We start from the raw sequence: 20,879 nt of genomic DNA, 5'->3' as shown, positions 1-20,879 counted from the left end.
TGATTGGTCAAAATTCGAGTGCTCACGGATAGTGGCGGCACCCGCAATCATTCAACTAAACTATTTCTAAGTTGCAGACGCAGTTTGTTGACAAATCCAAACCTACATGACGAATAAGACTAGTTAAAAAGCAGTAGCAATATATATATATATATATATATATATATATATATATATATATATATATATATATATATATATATATATATATATATATATATATATATATTAGCCTTTACAGCCATAAGATCAGAGGGAAAAGAAAGCTTGGAAGCGATTTTCTGAATTCAATTACGGCAATACTAGATAGCTTTTCCTGCCCGCTTCTAGTAGTGCCACAACCCATAAGCACCCGAAAAATGCTTCCGAGGTTTCGAACTGCTGTGATCGAAAAACTCTGGGTATGCCATCACTCGCACCCATATCCACTCTGGAGGGCATTGTGGATAAGCGCAAAAGCACAATAGAAACACTATAGACCAGTTTGGAGAGAAGAGCGCTGTTTTCGTAGTAAGCTACAGCTCTTCGTTGAACAGCGCATCAACGTCGGGCCCCCAGAGCTCGACTAGCTCCTTCCGCAGTGCGGCGGCGCGCTCCCGGGTGCGTGTCGCGAGGTCCGGCAGGCTGTCCAGGATCTCCAAGCGGAGCACCGCGGCCAGGACACGAAACCGGTCTCCCTGGTGCAGCGATGTGCAGGACGTCTGCAGTGGCGGGTGCAGTGACAGCCTACAACAGATAAAAGTCGGTGGCAGGCTAGTCCCTGCCGCAAGCGGCGGTAACCTACGTGTTCTAGCCCCACCAGGGCCAGGATCAACCACCCTTCACCCCATCCTCCCCACAGACGGTTCTTCCATCGTGTGAACTGGCCTAACGCGCTTCTAATTGAAATTTAAAATTAGTTGACAGAAAAGGAAAGGCGTTGTATCTGTCGCACCTCCGTGCACTCCGGTACCGTGCCGTAGGAAAAAGGAGGAAAGTGAGAGTAAAAGTGGGACGAGAGCAAAAGGTGCCATAGCGGCAGGCTACGGAGTAATTTCGACCACCAGGGGGATTTTTGACGTCCATCGCAGGCCACAGGGGCGCCTTTCCTTTTCGCCTACATGGAAACGCAGCAGCCGCCGTGGCGGGTTAAAAATGGGCCCTTCGGTTCGGTAGCCGGGCAGCTCAGCCGTTGAGCCACTGCGGCAAGGTCGCTGCTTCTGATATAGGCTCTTCTCAGCAAGCGTCTCTTTGTTGCCGCGTATGCATCTGCGACGATCTGCATTTCACTGCTGACCTCGTCAGAGCTGCTTAAACCCAGCAGTGCGCCTGATGAGAGGAGAGGTAGGAAGCATCTTGCGGAAAGCGATCACAATTCTGCAAAAGACTGCTCACCCCTGAAGACAACGTCATGACATGACTGATGAAGGTGACAAGAGAGTCACGGACCGAAACTGCCTTCCCAAGGCCACACAATTGGATGCGATGGCTTCAAGAAAAACTTACGATAACGACTGAGAGCGCTGCCTTGTTGGCAGAGTCGAGGTTTATTTTGCCAGTTTGGTTTAGACGAAATCTATTACGCGATGGATCCGCTCTAGCTTATACTACTGCATCATATTACGGGGCAGCACATGCAAGGGTAATGTAGAAAAAATGCCGGTATAATCGTGGTACACCTAGATTATTCACCTGGAGGAACGCATGCGTGCTGGCCCATGTTCTGTTCGCATGAACAAGGTACCGATTGTGAGGAAGCTTAGTTTTGCTCAAGCAAAAGTCATGCGAAAAAGACGTAACACGCATAGTTTATACTGGTTACTTCGACTTGTTGTGCAAAGTTTTAATCAATAATATATACACTAACGATTGCGGTTGAGGTGGGTTATTAATAATAACCATAGCTCATAGCGTCTTAGCAACACACGTGTCAGTTGACAAGCGGGATATGCAAAAGAGAGAAAAAAAAAATGGTCGTTCAAACATGAGGGCTTGATTGGCGCAGTATACGGCTACATTCTGGACATAAGGCGCATAGTGGTACTTGGTTTGGTTTGTGGGGTTTAACGTCCCAAAGCAACTTAAGCTATGAGAGACGCCGTAGTGGAGGACTCCGGAAATTTCGACCACCTGGGGTTCTTTACGAGCACTGACACCGCACAGCAGACGGGCGCCTTGCTTTTCGCCTCCATCGAAAAGCGGCCGCCGATGCCGGAGTTCGATCCTGCGCCCTTGGGAACAGTAGTCGAGCGCCGTAACTACTGCGCCACCCCGGCGGGATCCTGGTGGTAATATTAAGACAATTCAAACAAAATGACGGACGCATTGGCTGCGCCAGATGGCGCTACTATTCCCATAGGTCATTAAGACTTCTTTTTGGGCGAGTTGGTACATTTTTGTAAAACTTTGAAAGAGCGCAAACACACACGACCACTAAAGACAAGAGACGAGACACAAGCGCCATAGGTGACCGCTTGTAGCAATTCATGGCGCCGGGCTGGAAGGTTTCCTAGACTAACAATCTTGTACCTTCGCAATGTCGTTATTGGAAGGAGTTAATTAAAAAGCTTATTCAAGGATAAGCACTTTTTCAACACGGATTATTCTGAAGTACTGCTTCCTACAACACACGAAAATTGCTTAAATCCCCTGATAGCAACTGTGCGTGACCTCGGGAGGGCCAACTGAGGTGCACGAATCCGTGATGGTTAGTAGGAGGTGAAATGTAGCCGTTTAAGGTATTCTTGCAATAAAACTACATGTTCTGCAAAATAAATGTATTCGACTGATAGCAAGCGAGTCTAAATATAAATATGGACTCCCTTTTTACAAACTTTAAAGGTGTTGCCAACTACGAACATATTTCAGCAGGCCTGAAGAATCACCTGCATTTAAAAATAAAATGGCATGGCACAAACGTTGTTACCAGATAGAGACGACCAGACAGCCGGTATGCGTTATGACATAAAAATATGTGGAACAGTAGGCTAGAACACCGTACGCGTAGAAGTAATTTGTTCATTATCAACTATGGTTGGTCGTAAACATCACTCTAGAAAGTTTTAATTCTAGTATAATCTGAAATATGTAACTCCTTTAAAAGGCAAATGACGGGATATACTTTGAAAGGCAGCAAATTGGTATCAAAATGTCTTCTAAACTATGCCGCGACAGCGTTGTGCATTTTGTCGACACTTGGAAGGAAACCTGAAAGAAAGAAAGAAAGAAAGAAAGAAAGAAAGAAAGAAAGAAAGAAAGAAAGAAAGAAAGAAAGAAAGAAAGAAAGAAAGGAAGAAAGAAAGAAAGAAAGGAAGAAAGAAAGAAAGAAAGAAAGAAAGAAAGAAAGAAAGAAAGAAAGAAAGAAAGAAAGAAAGAAAGAAAGAAAGAAAGAAAGAAAGAAAGAAAGAAAGAAAGAGGAAAGGCCACAAAAATGGCTGAGGTTTATCCCAGTTAAACCCATAGTTAGATGAAGCGAACGCGTCATCTTGCTTGGTTTTGCTTTGTTAGGCTTAGTTTACGCATGGGTAGACTTGACATTGCAACGATTAAATTGCCAAGGCTATGGACTCGAGGACACCTCAACTACAGGAGGGAACACGTGATGCTCTACTTGCCGTAAAAGGTGAAGGCGAAGTGGTGTTACGCCAGAGGTGGTACGCCAGAGGTGGCAACAGGTTCAAGCTACTTTGCCACACTGCGACCTCAGACTTGAAGGTCAAGCAGCCTGCCAGGATAACATTGGCTGGTACACGAGGTAGCGAAGATTTTGCTTCAAAACGAGTTGGCTGAGATTGCATATAACTGGCGTTCATTTGCAGTTGTGTTGCAGAGTCATAACATGATTACTTGTAGAGCTCCCTGATGTTCCCGCGGGCGTTTTGCAATATGTAAGAACGTGCGTAATTGCATCCTTGATTGTAGATGATTTGTTGTAGATGTCCCGATTTGCTTATATTACTTCTGTTTCTTTGGTATTATTCGAGATTGCCCCGTGTTTGGCTTTCCATTGTTATGGTGTAATTCTCTGACAAAAGTATATCAAAACATTTTCATCCTAATTCTAACTTCCTAAATTTTGGGTGGTTTTTCCAAAGTTCTCTGAAACACCAAGTATAAAAAAATTAAGAGGACGCCTAAGCTTCGCTTTAACAGTAGATCCAAAAGATCTTTTATCAACTGCTCTATCGTTCTGCAAATTTAGACTTGCTTTAATTCTTGTTTAATGTATTTACAATCTTAAAATTATTACTGGAACATAAGTACATATTCTAAACGTATGTCAGTAAGTCATATACACTCGAACGCCTTTATAGGCGCCCCTCTATCATACTTAGTACCAATGACCGTATGTGTAATATCTGTTGCATGCCCGGGTGACATGCTGAGCGCTTCGATTCGAGAAAATGGCGGCAAGTTTATAATAATATATTTCTTATATTTTATGTAATTAAACATTATAGGAATCTCCTCGTACATTTCAGCTAATTCGTTTCGGCCCTCCCTAATTCGTTGACTTCATTTTAGTGTCGCGGATGAGCAAAGAGGAAAAATAAACACAAAGGAAGAACACCTGAATACAACGAAAGACGAACGCGGCTACAGTCAATCATAGCTAACTATGGAGATAAAGGAATTATTAAATTATATGAGAACCGTAGAAGGATGCAATGATCGTGGCGCCAATTTATGAGAGCCAGGTGGTGTGCTTAAAATCCGGTACGCAACAGGGACTTGAAATTAACCATGGAACGATGAGAAGATTAGGTCACACATCAAGTGAAACAGTGTAGGGGTATCCGCTAGTCGCCGTTTGAGGCATGAGGAGCACACAGGAGGATAACTTGTGAGGAAGGACTGAAAAAGTGATGCGGCAGGCAGCCATAGTCTTCAGGCATTTAGCGCAGAAATGCAGACACACGATAGAAGAAAATCGCTACAAACCTGTCTACGGCAGGTAACGCAAGCAGCAACCGGGAAAGAGCTCTCGCAAACATAAAGTACAGCCCGCAAAAAAAAAAACAAACAACAACAACAACAACAACAACAACAAAACGGCTAAGTTCAGGCAAAAGATGGGAACGAATCGCTGCATGACTACATTGCTCGAAAGAACGATAGCCGCTCGGAAACTGTTGATTCATGTGGCTGAAATAGGCAATATGGAAGCCGGTGGAAGTTCATATTTGCTTAGCATAAACCAACGCTGTAAAAACATCAAATATATTCTGGTAGACTGTACGACTACATATCAAAGAATATATAGCTATTGTTCCAGTACCTTGGGTCTTTGGAATAGTGAAAGAAAAATTACCACACAAGCAGTAGCACGAAACAGAGGACTTCTGTGAGTGTAAAAGAGGAGGAAAGTGCAGGAAGGGTCACGAAATAAAAGTAACCTAGATTGAAAAAAAAAAAAAAAAAATCTCGAACGAGAAAAAGCCAACCGGCTTCAGATGAAAATATTAAATATAGATAAAACGGTCTAGTCAATTTACGAGTATATAGCGCTGGTGACCTTAATTCGAAGGGTGTTCCGATGTTTATCTAACCGGTTCTCGAACTATCTGAACAAGTGTGACCAGAAAATGACACATTAGGCGCGTCTTCACCGCACAAGTTCGCGTACCCGGCTGAATGAGGGGTGTGGCTGGGCCGTCGGTGGTGGCGGAGATGGCGAGGTAGGCACGCTGGGAAACACGGTTTCGAATATGCCGGTCCTGGACGTGGCAGCCATGGCTCGCGGCGTGTCTCGGAGCGCCTCGAACAGCGTGTCCCTCACGCGGGCTAGCGCCTCATGAACTCTGCGCTTCCTCTCGGCTCGCGACAACCGCGGGTTTTCGTAGGAACTGGTTACGAGTTGCGATGGGCTCCTCTGAGACCTGCGCACAGTACGATAAGTGTTGCAGGATGATGGCGCTACATTACGTACGTACGTACGTACGTACGTACGTGCGTACGTGCGTGCGTACATACATACATACATACATACATACATACATACATACATACATACATACATACATACATACATACATACATACATACATACATACACACACACACACACACACACACACACACACACACACACACACACACACACACACACACACACACACACATACATACATACATACATACATACATACATACATACATACATACATACATACATACATACATACATACATACATACATACATACATACATACATACATACATACATACATACATACATACATACATACATACATACATACATACATACATACATACATACACAGATGAATGGACATACAGCCGCTGCAATTTTTGCGTTTCTAACCCGGCATCGAGTTATGAAACGTCGACAGCAGCAAGCGCCGAAAATAGAAAAATACCGCTAGCGACCATAGGGTTACAATGTTACAATGCGTGCCCTTGACGGATCTATGCATATCAGACATTACAAACGAACATAGTACCTCATGACCCTAGCTGCCTGTATGGCCAACTATTGATGGGGACCATCGGTCGTACGATATCTGTAGGATTAAATGTTTATAAGGCGACAACATTAGAAGCCTCTCAGCCACACAAACTAAGCGTCCATTGTATGCGGTGGGTGGGTGTGTAATGTTGTGGCTCTGCATTCATGACCTAAACAAATAACGTCATGCTTATAGCAACGGCCACGCAGACGGCAGGAATTTTTAGTTGCGCTGTGGAACTATTTCAGTGCCTGCAGAAACAGGTTGCATGTTGTCGTGACGCTGGGGCTACGTCGACCCGGCCTTCACTTGGTAGCGTGCAGAGACTCGGGTTGAAGAAGGACTGAATCTTCGAAGTTGGTAAAATATATACAAGCAGGTTTAATGGCACTTTGAGAAAACTTATTTACAATATTATTTACACGAAAAAGAAGGGTACATCAGCAAAATGACAAGCGTTAAGAGTTCATAGCGAGAAGCGACTGGATGAGCCGTTTACCCAGGGCCCAGAGCGACATTTCGTGCTCTGCAGCGTCCTTAAAACCCCCCTATGTCCAGCCCCTCTCTGAAGATGTTGACCAACCAAATCCAGGGCACGCCCCTCAGGTATCGGCATCCAATCGAACACATCACTGCACTGATGGTCTGAAGCACTGACTGGTCCGGCATTCATTCGTTGGGCGTGATCACTTGTTGGCGGGAAAAGCTTGGGAACGGCGAGGAGAGGAGGTACATTTCTATTCTTCAGCAAAGAAACCACAGGCTGGTTCTGACAAGGGGTTTTACTTCTCAGAAACCCGAGTGCACGTGGCGCCGCATAGGGCTCCCAACATGGTCCCTTTTCGACAATTGCAAATCTTTCCTGCATTCCCGGGAAATCACTTAATGGCCGTATGAGTCATGCTCCTTTCTTGTCCTGCACGTCAGCGGACATGTCACTCTGTCGTCTCCTTTGGATAGGAGGCATTCATCACTGGAGGATAGCACTTCTCGACTGGAAGGGTGAACAAAAGAAAGAAAGCACTTCCTGCTATTTCCCGCAGGGGGACGTTTCTTTGTGTTTTTCCAGACGTTCTCTTGACAGGGTCAATTTGGCATTTGCAGGTTGTCCACAAAGCAAAACATGCTTACAAAACAGGATTCCTGGAACAGGCTCACTTAGAGCCATTGGACCATCACCACATATTCACAAAACTTATCCATGCCCACAGGCGAACAATAGAGCGCGCAAATGCGGATGCTTGGTCGTAACAGCCTCCTCCCCCGCCAGAAGAGACTCGGAGGGCAGCAGTCCCAGCTGCTGCATGAAGAGACGACTTAATGGCCTGCACGTGAACGCTTGAAGCTCGCTGTTGCTTGTCGCGTTGTCTTGATTGTTGTAGGCCAAATTGCTCGAGCTGTCTGAAACTCAACCACATGTCGAAGCAAGCACTCGGCTCCCGTCTGAAGAGACCAGGTTAAAAGAAAACTGCCATTGTTGTTCGAGAAAAGCCCACTCTCAAGACGTTCAGGACCCACGTATTCCTAGAAAACCAAACGTGCTGCTTTACATAGTCACACATATACAAGCGCACGAAAAAAAAAAAAACCTGATTATCAATTTGGATACATGGTGAGGAACATCTCGGACCGCTTAGAAAGAGCGGCTAAGCGCGTCCGCATTCCCATTTAACTTCCCCTTTTTGTATCTTATTTCAAAATTGTACTGCTGTAAAATCAAGCTCCACCTAAGAAGGCGACTGTTCTTCGATGTCGCAGTTTGCAGCCAAGCTAGGGGACAATGGTCCGTCTCTACGGTGAATTTGGCCCCTCCAAGATAGCACTGCAATTTTTGAATGGCCCATACAATGCAAGCGCACTCTTTCTCTGACGCGCAATAAGCCCTCTCTCTAGAACTCAGTTTTCTGCTCAAGTAGAGCACGGGGTGCTCATTACCGTCGTCATCTCTCTGGCAGAGAACAGCACCTAACCCTCGATCACTGGCATCACACTGGACCGTGAATTCTCGGCCATAGTCTGGAGCTCGCAATACCGGACGGCTAATCAGCACAGCCTTCAGGTTTACGAAGGAGGCTTCCTTTTGTTCGTCCCAGACTACATTTGTCGGTTCTGTCTTGCGGAGAGCGTCGGTCAGAGGGCTAGCCAAAGCTGAATAGTTAGGGATGTAGTGATTGTAGTACCCAGTCAGACCCAGGAATGCTCGAATTTCCGTCTTCGTGCTCGGCCGCGGGTAGTCTGCTACCGCAGAAATCTTAATCTCGCTGGGTTTCCTGAAACCTTGACCTACATTGTGACCCAAGTAGTCCACGGTCGCCCTTGCCAGGCAACATTTCTCGGCCTTTACGGTTAGTCCAGCTTGACGCAAAAGGCTCAGTACAGCTCTTAGATGTACCATATGGTCCGCCCATGAGTCGGAAAAAACCGCAATGTCGTCTAAATAAGGCACCGCGAATGTTTCACACCCCTTTAAAACCCTATCCATGAGTCGGGAAAAACAAAATGGAGCATTTTTGAGCCCGAAACTCATCATTGTTGGCTGGTAGCTGCCCGTCGGAGTGACGAAAGCCGCGTATCTGCTGGCGCGTTCAGTGAGCGGTACTTGCCAGTAACCTCGAGTAAGGTCCAGCGTAGTCACATATGCCGCTCTACTGACCTGTTCTACTCTCTCCTCAATATTCGAAATAGGATACACTTGATCCCTGGTGAGAGAATTTAGCTTTCGGTAGTCTACCACAGGCCTAGGGTCTTTACCTGGAGCTTCTACTAAGATCATAGGCGAAGCATAATCGCTTTCCGAGGGTTTTATTACTCCCAATTCCAGCATGCGAGTTACTTCCCTATCCAGAATTTCTCTTTGCCTTGGAGAAAATCGGTAGCACCTTGATCGCACTGGCACGTCTGAAGTCAGCTCAATATCGTGCTCAGTCAAATCAGTTCTGCCTGGCCTGTCCACGAAGCAGGCCTCAAACTCTGTTATTATCTCGCCCAGATCGGACAGCTGGGATTTCTTTAGTTCTCCTCTCTGCTCCGTCTTTTTGAGAAGCTCCTGAGCGTTGCTTCCTTTTCCGCTGAGGCAAATCAAGTTGTCCCCCATCTCCTCAGGAAGGTTTAACGTTAGATTTACCATGGTTTCCCTCTGCTCATAAGGCTTCATAAGATTGCAATGATAAATGCGCACTGCTTTACGCCTATCGGGGATTTTCACTGCGTAGTTAGTGTCAGAAAGCTCTGCAACGACTTTAGCAGGTCCTTCCCACTGTACTTCGAGCTTATTCTTGGGATCATTGGCTTTCTCTATAGCTAAGTCCTCTCGGGTTCCACTTAAAAGTCTCGTGAGATTACTAGAGACTGGCGGCAAGAGGTTACTCTCAAGAACGTCCTCATTCCGCGTCTCATCAAGCTCACTTTCAAGTTGACTTATCTGAGATGCCTCGCTCTCAAAGTTTTCTGACCCGCTATCTTCCGCATCGACCACTGTCTTAACTGCCGTTTCCTCCGCTGTGGAATTTTCTGGTATGAGCAGTGTAGCTAGTTCTCGCGCCTTTGAACGTGTTAAGGCCTGCACATCTCTGTCTCCGAAAATCAGAAGGCAAGCTTTGACCTTCTCGTAGTTGTCCGCGTCCTCCTTGTTTAGCCGCGCGACAACCTCCGCTGCCTCGCAGGGCAGAACCGTCAATAATCTCTGAGACCACGTGTCTCGCTGGAAGGACAGTTCTTCGCAAGTTCGCTCAAAGTTACCCAGATACAGACCGATATCCCCTGATATCACATATGGCTGCATGTACTTTGACATCTTGAAATCTGCCTCCTTGTTGAGACGAGGTACCGCTAGCTGGGGACAATCGCCCGACCTCTTGCTCAACTCTAGTTCTAATTTCCGGAGCTCAATTTCTAGCTCCAGCTTTTTTGCTTCTCTTTCAATTTCACGCTCTTTCTGCTGTCTGAGCTGTTCCTTTTTTTGACCGATGAGGTTCCATGCTTCACTGAGCTCCTCATCATCGGTTCCTAGATCAGTGATTGCCTTTATAATCAAGGGTTTTCGTGCCAAACCACTTGTATCAATTCCCAATTCCTCACACAATAGCAACAGGTCCGGTTTCTGCAGCTTTTGTAGGTCCATGATCGCTCCGAGTGTCGGCTACTTCCAAAACAACAGTGCAAACTACCAAACCTAAAGGCGTTTCAACACTTTTTACCAGTTCTAAAATCTAACCCTGTTCTAGAACCTGGTCCACATCAGAAGAAAAGCCAAGCACTCACCCACACATGCGATCGATGTTCCGAGCTGCTTTCTTGTTGGCCGATTGTTGCTCCTGCTTGTTGCTTGAGATGCCACCTCCGATCACTAGATGTTGTGGCTTGCAGATTCTGATCCACCTCCAATCACCAGATGTTGTGGCTTGTAGATTCATATCCCACCGCTGCCACCAGTTGTCGTGACGCTGGGGCTACGTCGACCCGGCCTTCACTTGGTAGCGTGCAGAGACTCGGGTTGAAGAAGGACTGAATCTTCGAAGTTGGTAAAATATATACAAGCAGGTTTAATGGCACTTTGAGAAAACTTATTTACAATATTATTTACACGAAAAAGAAGGGTACATCAGCAAAATGACAAGCGTTAAGAGTTCATAGCGAGAAGCGACTGGATGAGCCGTTTACCCAGGGCCCAGAGCGACATTTCGTGCTCTGCAGCGTCCTTAAAACCCCCCTATGTCCAGCCCCTCTCTGAAGATGTTGACCAACCAAATCCAGGGCACGCCCCTCAGGTATCGGCATCCAATCGAACACATCACTGCACTGATGGTCTGAAGCACTGACTGGTCCGGCATTCATTCGTTGGGCGTGATCACTTGTTGGCGGGAAAAGCTTGGGAACGGCGAGGAGAGGAGGTACATTTCTATTCTTCAGCAAAGAAACCACAGGCTGGTTCTGACAAGGGGTTTTACTTCTCAGAAACCCGAGTGCACGTGGCGCCGCATAGGGCTCCCAACATGGTCCCTTTTCGACAATTGCAAATCTTTCCTGCATTCCCGGGAAATCACTTAATGGCCGTATGAGTCATGCTCCTTTCTTGTCCTGCACGTCAGCGGACATGTCACTCTGTCGTCTCCTTTGGATAGGAGGCATTCATCACTGGAGGATAGCACTTCTCGACTGGAAGGGTGAACAAAAGAAAGAAAGCACTTCCTGCTATTTCCCGCAGGGGGACGTTTCTTTGTGTTTTTCCAGACGTTCTCTTGACAGGGTCAATTTGGCATTTGCAGGTTGTCCACAAAGCAAAACATGCTTACAAAACAGGATTCCTGGAACAGGCTCACTTAGAGCCATTGGACCATCACCACATATTCACAAAACTTATCCATGCCCACAGGCGAACAATAGAGCGCGCAAATGCGGATGCTTGGTCGTAACAATGTACACTGATGCATACCCAAGACCAGGCACGACATCAACACGCCACTAACACCGTGTTTGACTGTCAATACGTGAAGTTTCTACATGTAACTATATTGCCTCTAACTGTTTAAGCCTTTGTTCCTGTTCGACAGCCGCTGGCATGCGGCGCGGCCTTATCGTTGTTATTCTGGCGCACTTATCAATTCTGTATCCCGTGTTTGTTCATACTCGTTGTCGCGATACGACGCGTTATCATTTTCTTTGTCGCGAATGATGCGCCGAGATCTGTCTCAAAGATTCCGATCACTCGCGTATGTTTCTACAATGTTCCAAGTTGTGCGACTAGCAGTTTGCGACGTTATCTAGATTGTTCTGAGCAGCCTTTAAATAGAGCGTTGACGAGTGCGACGGGCATTCTTTGTTCGACGATCGACGAGCACGATTCTTGCTATCGCCGCCGCCGAGCTGCTTAGTTCTTTTGCGGGCGCAAGTCAGCCCAATAAAGAGTTAATTTCAGTACCATCAAGCCTGTGTCTTCGTTTGGTGTCTACGGCCTTGTTACCACTACGTGACAATATTAAGGCGAAATCCTTACTTTGCTCATGACGAAAAGATCGTTTGGGCGAGCTCTGTCTGCAACATCTGTCCACAAGATTCCGTGGGCTATCAGCGGTGTTCTGTCTAACATTTAGGGGGCAAACAAACAAACAAAAAAAACTCACCGCCGGCAATCGAACTCCTAGCCCTCCGACCACCAGCCAAGTGCGTTAACTGACTACGCCACGCCTTACTGTCACACACATCTCAGTTCTCTCTGTAGTTCCTGCCGTATAAATGGCAACGCAGTGGCGCAACGACGACCACTTCAACCCAGTCTCCAGGATGAAGCGTGGCGCACGCCCTCTGCCATAAAGACGAGAAAGCGCCATCGCCGCCAAGTGGAGCTACTCCCTTCGAATCCAGCACGGGCGAAGTCGCTGTACTGCACTACGTGGTCGGCGGGGCTCTGTCAGCACTACAGTATAGAACCAGCCTTAAAGGCTTGCTTCCCCTTGTCACTCTTAAGGGGCCTTAAGTGTCTCAAGAAATGCTTTCGTCCTTGCAGTAAGCACATAGATGTTAAACGCAATAAGAACAGTTCTGCCCTTACAAAAATGCATGTTGGGTGTTCTGTGGAATACTGCGCTACTTGATAGACAGAGACTAATGGAAGACGACACACGAATGAAGCGCTCCATTCGCTTCATTCGTGTGTCGTCTTCCATTTGTCTCTGTCTATCAAGTAGAGCAGTATTCCACAGAATGATCAACCAACTGGCCCCCGTGTTTGCATTGTTGGATGTTGGGTGTCTATAGAAATTCGGATCAGATGTGTCAATATACGCTGTTGAAACTCTATCGATAATCATCGACATTTTTGAAGGTGCCGTGTTGACCCCATGTTGAGCTCTTTTGGAATAGTGGCCCATGTGTTTCTTAAAGAGCGCTTTTCGAATTCGCACCACTGAAATTCTGTTGATTTTAGGCTCAAATGCTTCACAAATTCTGCAAGTGACGCTTTTTGATTTTCTGCTACCTTTCCACTACTGAACAACAGAAAATAGTACACGACCATCGGTTTGCCAGGAGCAGACACGAGGTGATTTTCATTAATGCAAAAGTAGTACAGTACATCTCCTAGCTGTGATAAGTCACCACATTCTATGTTCTGCCCGACCAATCAACAATCCTGTCTGATCAGTGCTGGTTAATGATAAGCATAGTGAGGCTTAAAAGAACAAAACAGATCTTGATTTTTTAAGCCCCGTTATACTTACTCACTCATTAACCTACACTGGACTAAATTGTTGATTGGTCGCGCAGGACATAGAATGTGTTGACTGACCGCAGCAAGGATATGTGCTGTGCTACTTTTGCATTAATGTAAAGCACCCCGTGCCTGCTCCTGGCTAACCGTTGATCACGCAGCATTTTCTGTTAATCCGCAGCGGAAAGGGAACACAGAATAAAAAATGCGCGTTAATGAGAAAGAAAAAATATGCGTCTTTGGTGAACCCATAACATGAGCTGGGTTGTTTATTTGCTTTATTTCAATTCATGTGCAAGGTATGACGCCAGGCTGTTCTTTGCATAAAACGCTGATACGTCAGGGAACTCCTCGCATGTGATGCTGAAATAAACAATATAAATCATAATTAAGTTGCGGTATATACTAACCTAAAAATCTAGCAAAGGCATTTGTGCGCTGCTCCACGTCATAGCTCAAGACATTTCTTGTCTAAAATGAGTTGTCACTGTCTTTCACTGCTTAGACGGCATCGACCGCTACCTCCACAGCTCGGCAGCACTACCACATCGTTCATTTCTCCCTGATAAACAATATATGCTGCCGTCAAAGATCCCATTGTGAATATAAATAGCAAAGCGCAGGTCACAAGCATTACTATCCAGAAACCTTGAAGCAAAATTACCAACTATAGGCACTAAAATGAGTGGAAACAAAAACAAACACTGCAAAAATGGTGGAGCTGCACAGATTCAATAATCCACAATGTGTGACAGAGGCATATTATGATCTCGATAATGTGTCCTTCTCAGGGCGAGTAGCGTATCGAAAGAGTACAGCACTGTGCCGAACATTCTGTCAAAAACGGTCACCGGTTAAAAAAAAAAGAAAGAAAATGTCGCCACCCCAACTGGCGTTCCATCGGCCCCAGCGTCCGCGTAGAGACAAGCCTCGTTCGCTCTCTCTCTCCCCCTCTTTTTTTTTCCGACGAGGCCGGTTTTCCTGCTAGAAATATTTACATGCGTGCTTCACCTTGTAGCACACACTGTACAAGACGGGCACAAACACGAATAGGAAAAAGTAAAACACTCACCAAAGTGCAGACGCTCCCTCCGCCCGCGCCGGCTTTTCGCCTAGAATCCAAAACGCCTGCGACTGTTGAACTTCTTAAACACGTCCTCCTTGCGCAGAAGCTGCCGCCCAAGAGCGGATTCCTCCGAAGACTTAAATGCGTACGTTCGCGCTCCAATTTGAACAAAACGATCTTCGTGATAATAATCACCAGCGAAAAACCTACATACGGTGCTTCGCTCAGAGTGCAAGATGCGACCACGGTGGCGGGAAAACGCCAACTGAACTGGCACATCGCCGCACTCAGCGTACCCGCGTCTGCGTGCAAAGAAAACGGGGCGCAGAAGAACAGCTTCGGTGAGAAGGGGGAGCCGCCGCCTCCGCTGCGCGACTCCAGCTATGCTGCAGCCAAGGTCATCTCCGTGAAGACAAATCACGGAGAAGGCAGAGAGCAGAGACCCAGCGGGAGCAACCCCTCCCCCCTCCCCTTTTCCCCTCCAGCCGACAGGAAGTAACTCTCGACCCCTCCGGACATGCTGGCGCCGTTCGCGGGCACGGGGGGAGCAAGGCAGTGGCCGAATGCTTCTTTGAAAAGAAGAGTCGCCGATAGAAGACGCGTGCAATCCTGTTTTTTTTTTCTTTTTTTTCATACGCGAATGTTTTTGAGATGCGTGTTAACTCTATAGTATGCGTGGGATCAATCCGTGATTATTAGAACCCCTGAATGATTAAAGTGACTTCATTTGAGCATGGTGTCCACTTTAAGAAAGGAAGGAAAAGAAAAAAATAACAGTAAAATTCTCCAAAGACATACAGTGGTGGAGGATTCCAGTACACTCTGCACCTCATTTTGCGGCAAAAGCTACGGGCAAAAATACCTAGGCTTGGGCAGAATGTCAGACCCTGAAGCATATATATAGTGAACTTTGCAACTGGTTTAAAAAAGCTCTGTCCTGCCCTACATGGTAGGTTCAATCTAGGATCCTATTTGTTAGTATGATGACTCACTGAACTTGTTTTATGATAAATATAAAATATGTCCTACCACTAAAGTTACCTTCTGCGACATACAGAAGCTGATCCATTACGGATTCTGATTGACATTCAACGATGTATTTGTATTATTAGTGGAGGCTTTGCCATCGTGAAGTTTTTAGGGCATATTTTCACTGTGTTGCGAAGCTTGAGCTAAGTGTGCACCGTTAATATGTACTTTTATATAACATGAACGAGCACGCAACTGCATGCTGCTCTTATATTTCCCTTTGCAGAATGTGGCCAATAGTTGATTACAAGTGAGACCAAAAATTCAGAACGAAATTGTCACATCATGTTCTTATCATTGGTGCCTAAAACTACTTAAAAACATGGGTCAGCATGAACAGTACACGCTAATTGTCCGTGAACGTTGAAAACTGACAACAAAAAGCACATAGAAAAAATAGCACAAAAAGTCTATTGGGTAGAACACAATGAAAATTCTGTTGGCCCTGTAAAGATTGCACTCAGCTGGGGTTGAATGTCTATCGAAATTCAGTAAATTCAAAAGGCTGTCAATAGTCCAACAATAGAGTTTCAAAACTCATTTTTGTAAGGGATGTTGCCTTGATTCGTAAACGAACACATACAAAATAGTGAACACAGCGGTCTTCCATGCGGTACCTGTTTCCCCTTTTGAGTGTGAATTTTTCTGATATTATGTATAAAGTATGTCACAAATTTTGCCGAAATTTTACTCAAGTACAGTTATGTCGACGTAGCGCCAGTCTTCCTACTCCGGTGATCAGGTACCGTCCTGAGTGTACGCGGTGGAATTTCAATCGCTGAATGCTTTTTCTCACTGTTTCTTCAATTCAGACTGCGTCCGTTGTTATCAACACACTGTGGCGTATCTGTACGGTTCCATCTGTATCCTTTAAGTATGCAGAAACGTGACAAAGAAACCACTCTGGATGCTAGAGCTCCAGCCATTCAACCTCAGCCCTGATATTAAAGCATCCCAGATCGGCTAACCTAGCTGACTGCTGTGAGCTCGATCCTTCACGGAACGCCATGTACGAGCCAATTTTAAAAATTCGGATTGTAATCTATGAGTCCTGTTGGCAGCCCCTACTTACGTAGCTGTAAGGCAGAGGTTAAGTTCTACTTTCCGCATCCAATTCAACACGGAGAAATTTCGGATCGGGGTAATTCTTAACTCGATTAAATTAAAGCTCCCGCTCTTAAGAGAATTCGGCGTTGACTTGTCAGCTTTGTGAAAAAAATATATCACAGACATGGCTTTAGCGCATGGTAGCTAGCTGTCAGAGCATACAGTCGCACAGTGGCTGGTCGCAGAGTCGTGTGAGGTCAAAAGATCACATGATGTGGTCTAACTGGCAGGCGGGACTAACCCGGCTTCGTCTTTGAGATGGGAGGGTTAGCTTAAAATACAGCCCTCCAAAGCCCTTGGATCCAAAGTTATAAACGCTGCCTTTAGGCCTTGCTGGGCTGCTTCGTTAAAATGGTGCTTTATATTTGTGCCGGGTGATCTTTCATCTTTCATATAATGTGGTAGTACCTTACAACTCTATGCTAATGACTGTGTGTGGGATACTAGTGGCACAAATTAAGCGAGTAAACCAGTGTATGTACCGGAACGAGAAACCGCAAGATAAGCCGGAAAATAGGAGCCGTTTAACGCGCTCGCGTCACGCACTTAATGACGAAACTTAACTGTCCCCCCCCCCCCCCCCCCAATGTTTTTCCATAGTAATCATTTTCTCCGGAGCTCTCGGAATAAGATAAGCCAAACATGTCGGAAATTACCGGAATGCTAGTCAGTGTCTTCGTCGCAATTAAAGTCGTCTCCTTTTGTGGATAAGACAACTTTCTAGATTCCTTCTTCAGAAGTCAGAGAACGAGGGATAATCTCCCTTGGCCTTATGACCTAAAGTGAGTCTGTGCGCTAACAAATACAAGCCTTATAAAGTAGCTTTAGCGAGTGGAAGTTGCTTCCTTATCTATGATGACTACAAATATATGAACGATGTTTTCTCTGCAATGTAGCGTGGAAAAATGTCGTAGGGAGTCATGCCAGGGTTTTATTCTAACAAATGGTTTCGTTTGGTTTGTGTGGTTTAACGTCCCAAACCGACTCAGGCTACGAGAGATGCCGTAGTGGCGGACTCCGGAAATTTTACCGCCTGGGGTTCTTTAATGTGCACTGACAATGCACAGCACACGGGAGCCTTGTTTTTCGCCTCCATCGAAAAGGGGGCGCCGAGGCCGGGATTCGATCCCGCATCCTTGGGAACAGTAGTCGAGCGCCTTACCCACAGTGCGACCACGGCGGAATTTTCTCTAACAAATGCTCTTAAACATAAGCCATGTTAAATCTGAACTTATGTGCAGTCCGATGCACAAGAAATTTCAGCTTTCAACGTTCATAGTGTGCGCCCTACAATCCGGAAAATATGGCACTCAGTTTGAGGGCAGCATAGACATTAAATGAAGATTTTCACTTGTGTGGCAACGCTACCGTCTGCTGCATTCTCCGATTTGTGGGTGCCAGTGTAGGCCGCAGCCTAATAAGAAAATATTAAATCACCTCCAGAAGATCCATAGCGACTCGGCCAGAATCGCTATGGATCTTCTGGAGGTCAGGGGACACGGGTCTTTAGTTCGGCAAACTGGCACCACGCGGCGTACCACCGTGAACTCCTCCTTTCCCTTTTCTTCTGCTCTTCCCTCTCTCGCCTAAGGGAGGGCACGAGTACCGGCCAGAGCTGCGGGGCTCAGCGGTGGGGCTTTTTTACGTCGCTTTGCAAACGGGATTGTGGGAGACTGCACCACGCACTTATTTTTTTTTTTCGCGCCCCCCCCCCCCCCTTTTTTTTTTGGCGCTCGACCACCGACCACCACCACCACAGGGGGTGGGGATGTGTGGGCACGGGGAGACGAAGCTCACGCGCGGGCACCAGTCCCTCGCTTTCTCGCCACTAGCAACGTCGCGTGGTTGCTCGCCGCAGTAGCCTCCACTGTCCGAGCGGAGCAGCGAGGAGTCGAGTCGGCAAGAAAGCTGGCACAACGACAATCGCGTCAGCGCTGCACTGGCGCGTTGTGTGTACAGTCCCAGCCATAATAATATGGAGCATGCCTCGGCGATAAAAACTCTCGCCACGCGTAATCTAGTGAATATTCGGAGGTATACAATTGCATATATTAGTACATGCCGCCGATGCATACACGGGAAAATTGCGTTTCAAAAGGAATAAAAAAATCATACCAATTACGGCTCCGAAAAGTATTCACATTAAATTACAATTACTTTCGATATGTAATTCATTTAGTCTCAGATTACTTTACCAGTTATACATAAAAAACCAAAACGAAAACTAAGTGAACGAAACTGCAACCGCTCTCCAGATCGCATTTATTACCACTTTATTTAAGAAAAGACCAGTAGAGGCTTTTAAAACGTGCGTGAGGTGTGGAAAACCGCAGTAAGGTATTTTCTGTAACGGCAACAAGCCGCCGAATCCATACTGCGCCGCAGTATTAAATATGCAATGCCAATTCAATAATGACGCTCGATGTCCCAAGAATTCGTCTAATTTCTACTTCTAGCTTGAAATTTAGAGCTCACTGTTTCGAATTCCACAGCTTGCATACGTTTTTCTTCTTCTTTATAATACGTTTTCCAATGACGATGCATTATTTATTTCGAATTGATGAACTTACCCCCCACCCACACACACACACACACACACACACACACACACACACACACACACACACACACACACACACACACACACACACACACACACACACACACACACACACACACACACACACACACACACACACACACACACACACACACACACACACACACACACACACACACACACACACACACACACACACACACACACACACACACACACACACACACACACGCACACACACACACACACACACACACACACACACACACACACACACACACACACACACACACACTTGCGATGCCGAAATCTAAATATCTAAAGTCAGTGAGACTGCGGAGACGTCTCCGGCGAGGGAAAATACACCAATCAGGTACAGCAGGACTGAAGATAGAAGAAAGCACTCCTGTCAGGCAAAAAAGGCGCCAAAACTACGCCCGAGGTTATTTAAGAGGGCCTGACTCCTTTGTCCGCTTATTCCTGCATGTGATAGTCTGCCGTTCTGTGCCGTTGTTTCTGCACCATATGGGGAGCTCGAGCCACAACATTTGAAACTCTCAAGGATATTGCTACATTGTCCGACATAAGCTGCATCTGTATAAACCGTGAGCATATTTATATTCAAATTACGTCAACTTTTACTGACTGATATTCCTTGCTAACCGACGAGAAGTTTGCCTTCCTTTTTTTTCTTAAAGCATTACTTCTTTTATGTGTCCTGTCTGTTGTGAAATGTTTATAGCTACATTCATATTATAGCGACATCTGTAGTGGACTGTTTAGGTTCTATATGTAACAGCAATACATTGTAATGACGCGGTGATTCTGACACAAATTTTGTTTCCAATTGTTGCGTAGGACAGTGTGTATTAAAATATTTTATGTTCGCACTATATTGCCCTTTTCAAAACGAACTGCGTTTTTTTTAGTAGAGCTAGCTGCTAGCGTAACAGGGGCGACGCGGTTGACTGCGACGGCATGGACAGAGACCTATTCCACTGCTTCGAGTGCCTCCTCTAAAGGGTATACAGAACAAAATGTAACTTTCAGAGCTTGAAATGTTTGTAAATCATAATTATGCGCGTTTTATTTACAATAAATAATCTATATGTGCACTCATTTTAAACATGTTTGTTTTATTTGCATGAAAAAGTTTAAAAGTTGAGCGTCAAGAACTTTAATTTTTACAAATTTGATTGTGCGCTAGGTTTCGCTCCGTTTGCAAACGGCGGCCACGTCGGAAAATGTTTTTCCGCTAAAACAAGGCCAGGATAATATTCATCACAGTAATACAACAGACCATAATTTTTTAAAAAGAAATCGAAGATGGTCGAGTGCAATGTCTGGATGCGTTGCCTTGGAATGACCCCGTAGACTCTACAATCCGCATTGCGCGCTGAGCCTTGCGGAGGGACCTCATTAAAGACGCCGTAACTATTAGTGCAATGAAATTACGCAATAAG

General features: G+C 45.8%; 1 protein-coding gene across 1 annotated transcript in view; it reads right to left on the bottom strand.

Annotated features, from left to right (window-relative positions):
• Nucleotides 1–515: 515 nt before the first annotated feature.
• The window catches only part of LOC146205642 (uncharacterized), a 41,209-nt gene continuing 20,845 nt past the window's right edge, over nucleotides 516–20,879 (bottom strand). The window contains exons 4-5 of the mRNA XM_084607566.1: nucleotides 5,589–5,858; nucleotides 516–726 (exon numbers count right to left, since the gene is read on the bottom strand). Coding sequence (XP_084463692.1) covers nucleotides 516–726; nucleotides 5,589–5,858 — 481 coding nt within the window. The remainder of the gene's footprint in view (nucleotides 727–5,588; nucleotides 5,859–20,879) is intronic.

The sequence above is a fragment of the Amblyomma maculatum genome, chromosome 1 (genome assembly GCF_055883805.1).
Source record: "Amblyomma maculatum isolate TAMU_Amacu chromosome 1, ASM5588380v1, whole genome shotgun sequence".
Lineage (NCBI taxonomy): Eukaryota > Metazoa > Arthropoda > Arachnida > Ixodida > Ixodidae > Amblyomma > Amblyomma maculatum.
Note: the sequence above shows the minus strand (reverse complement) of the source record. Positions and strands in the feature narration are given on the sequence as shown.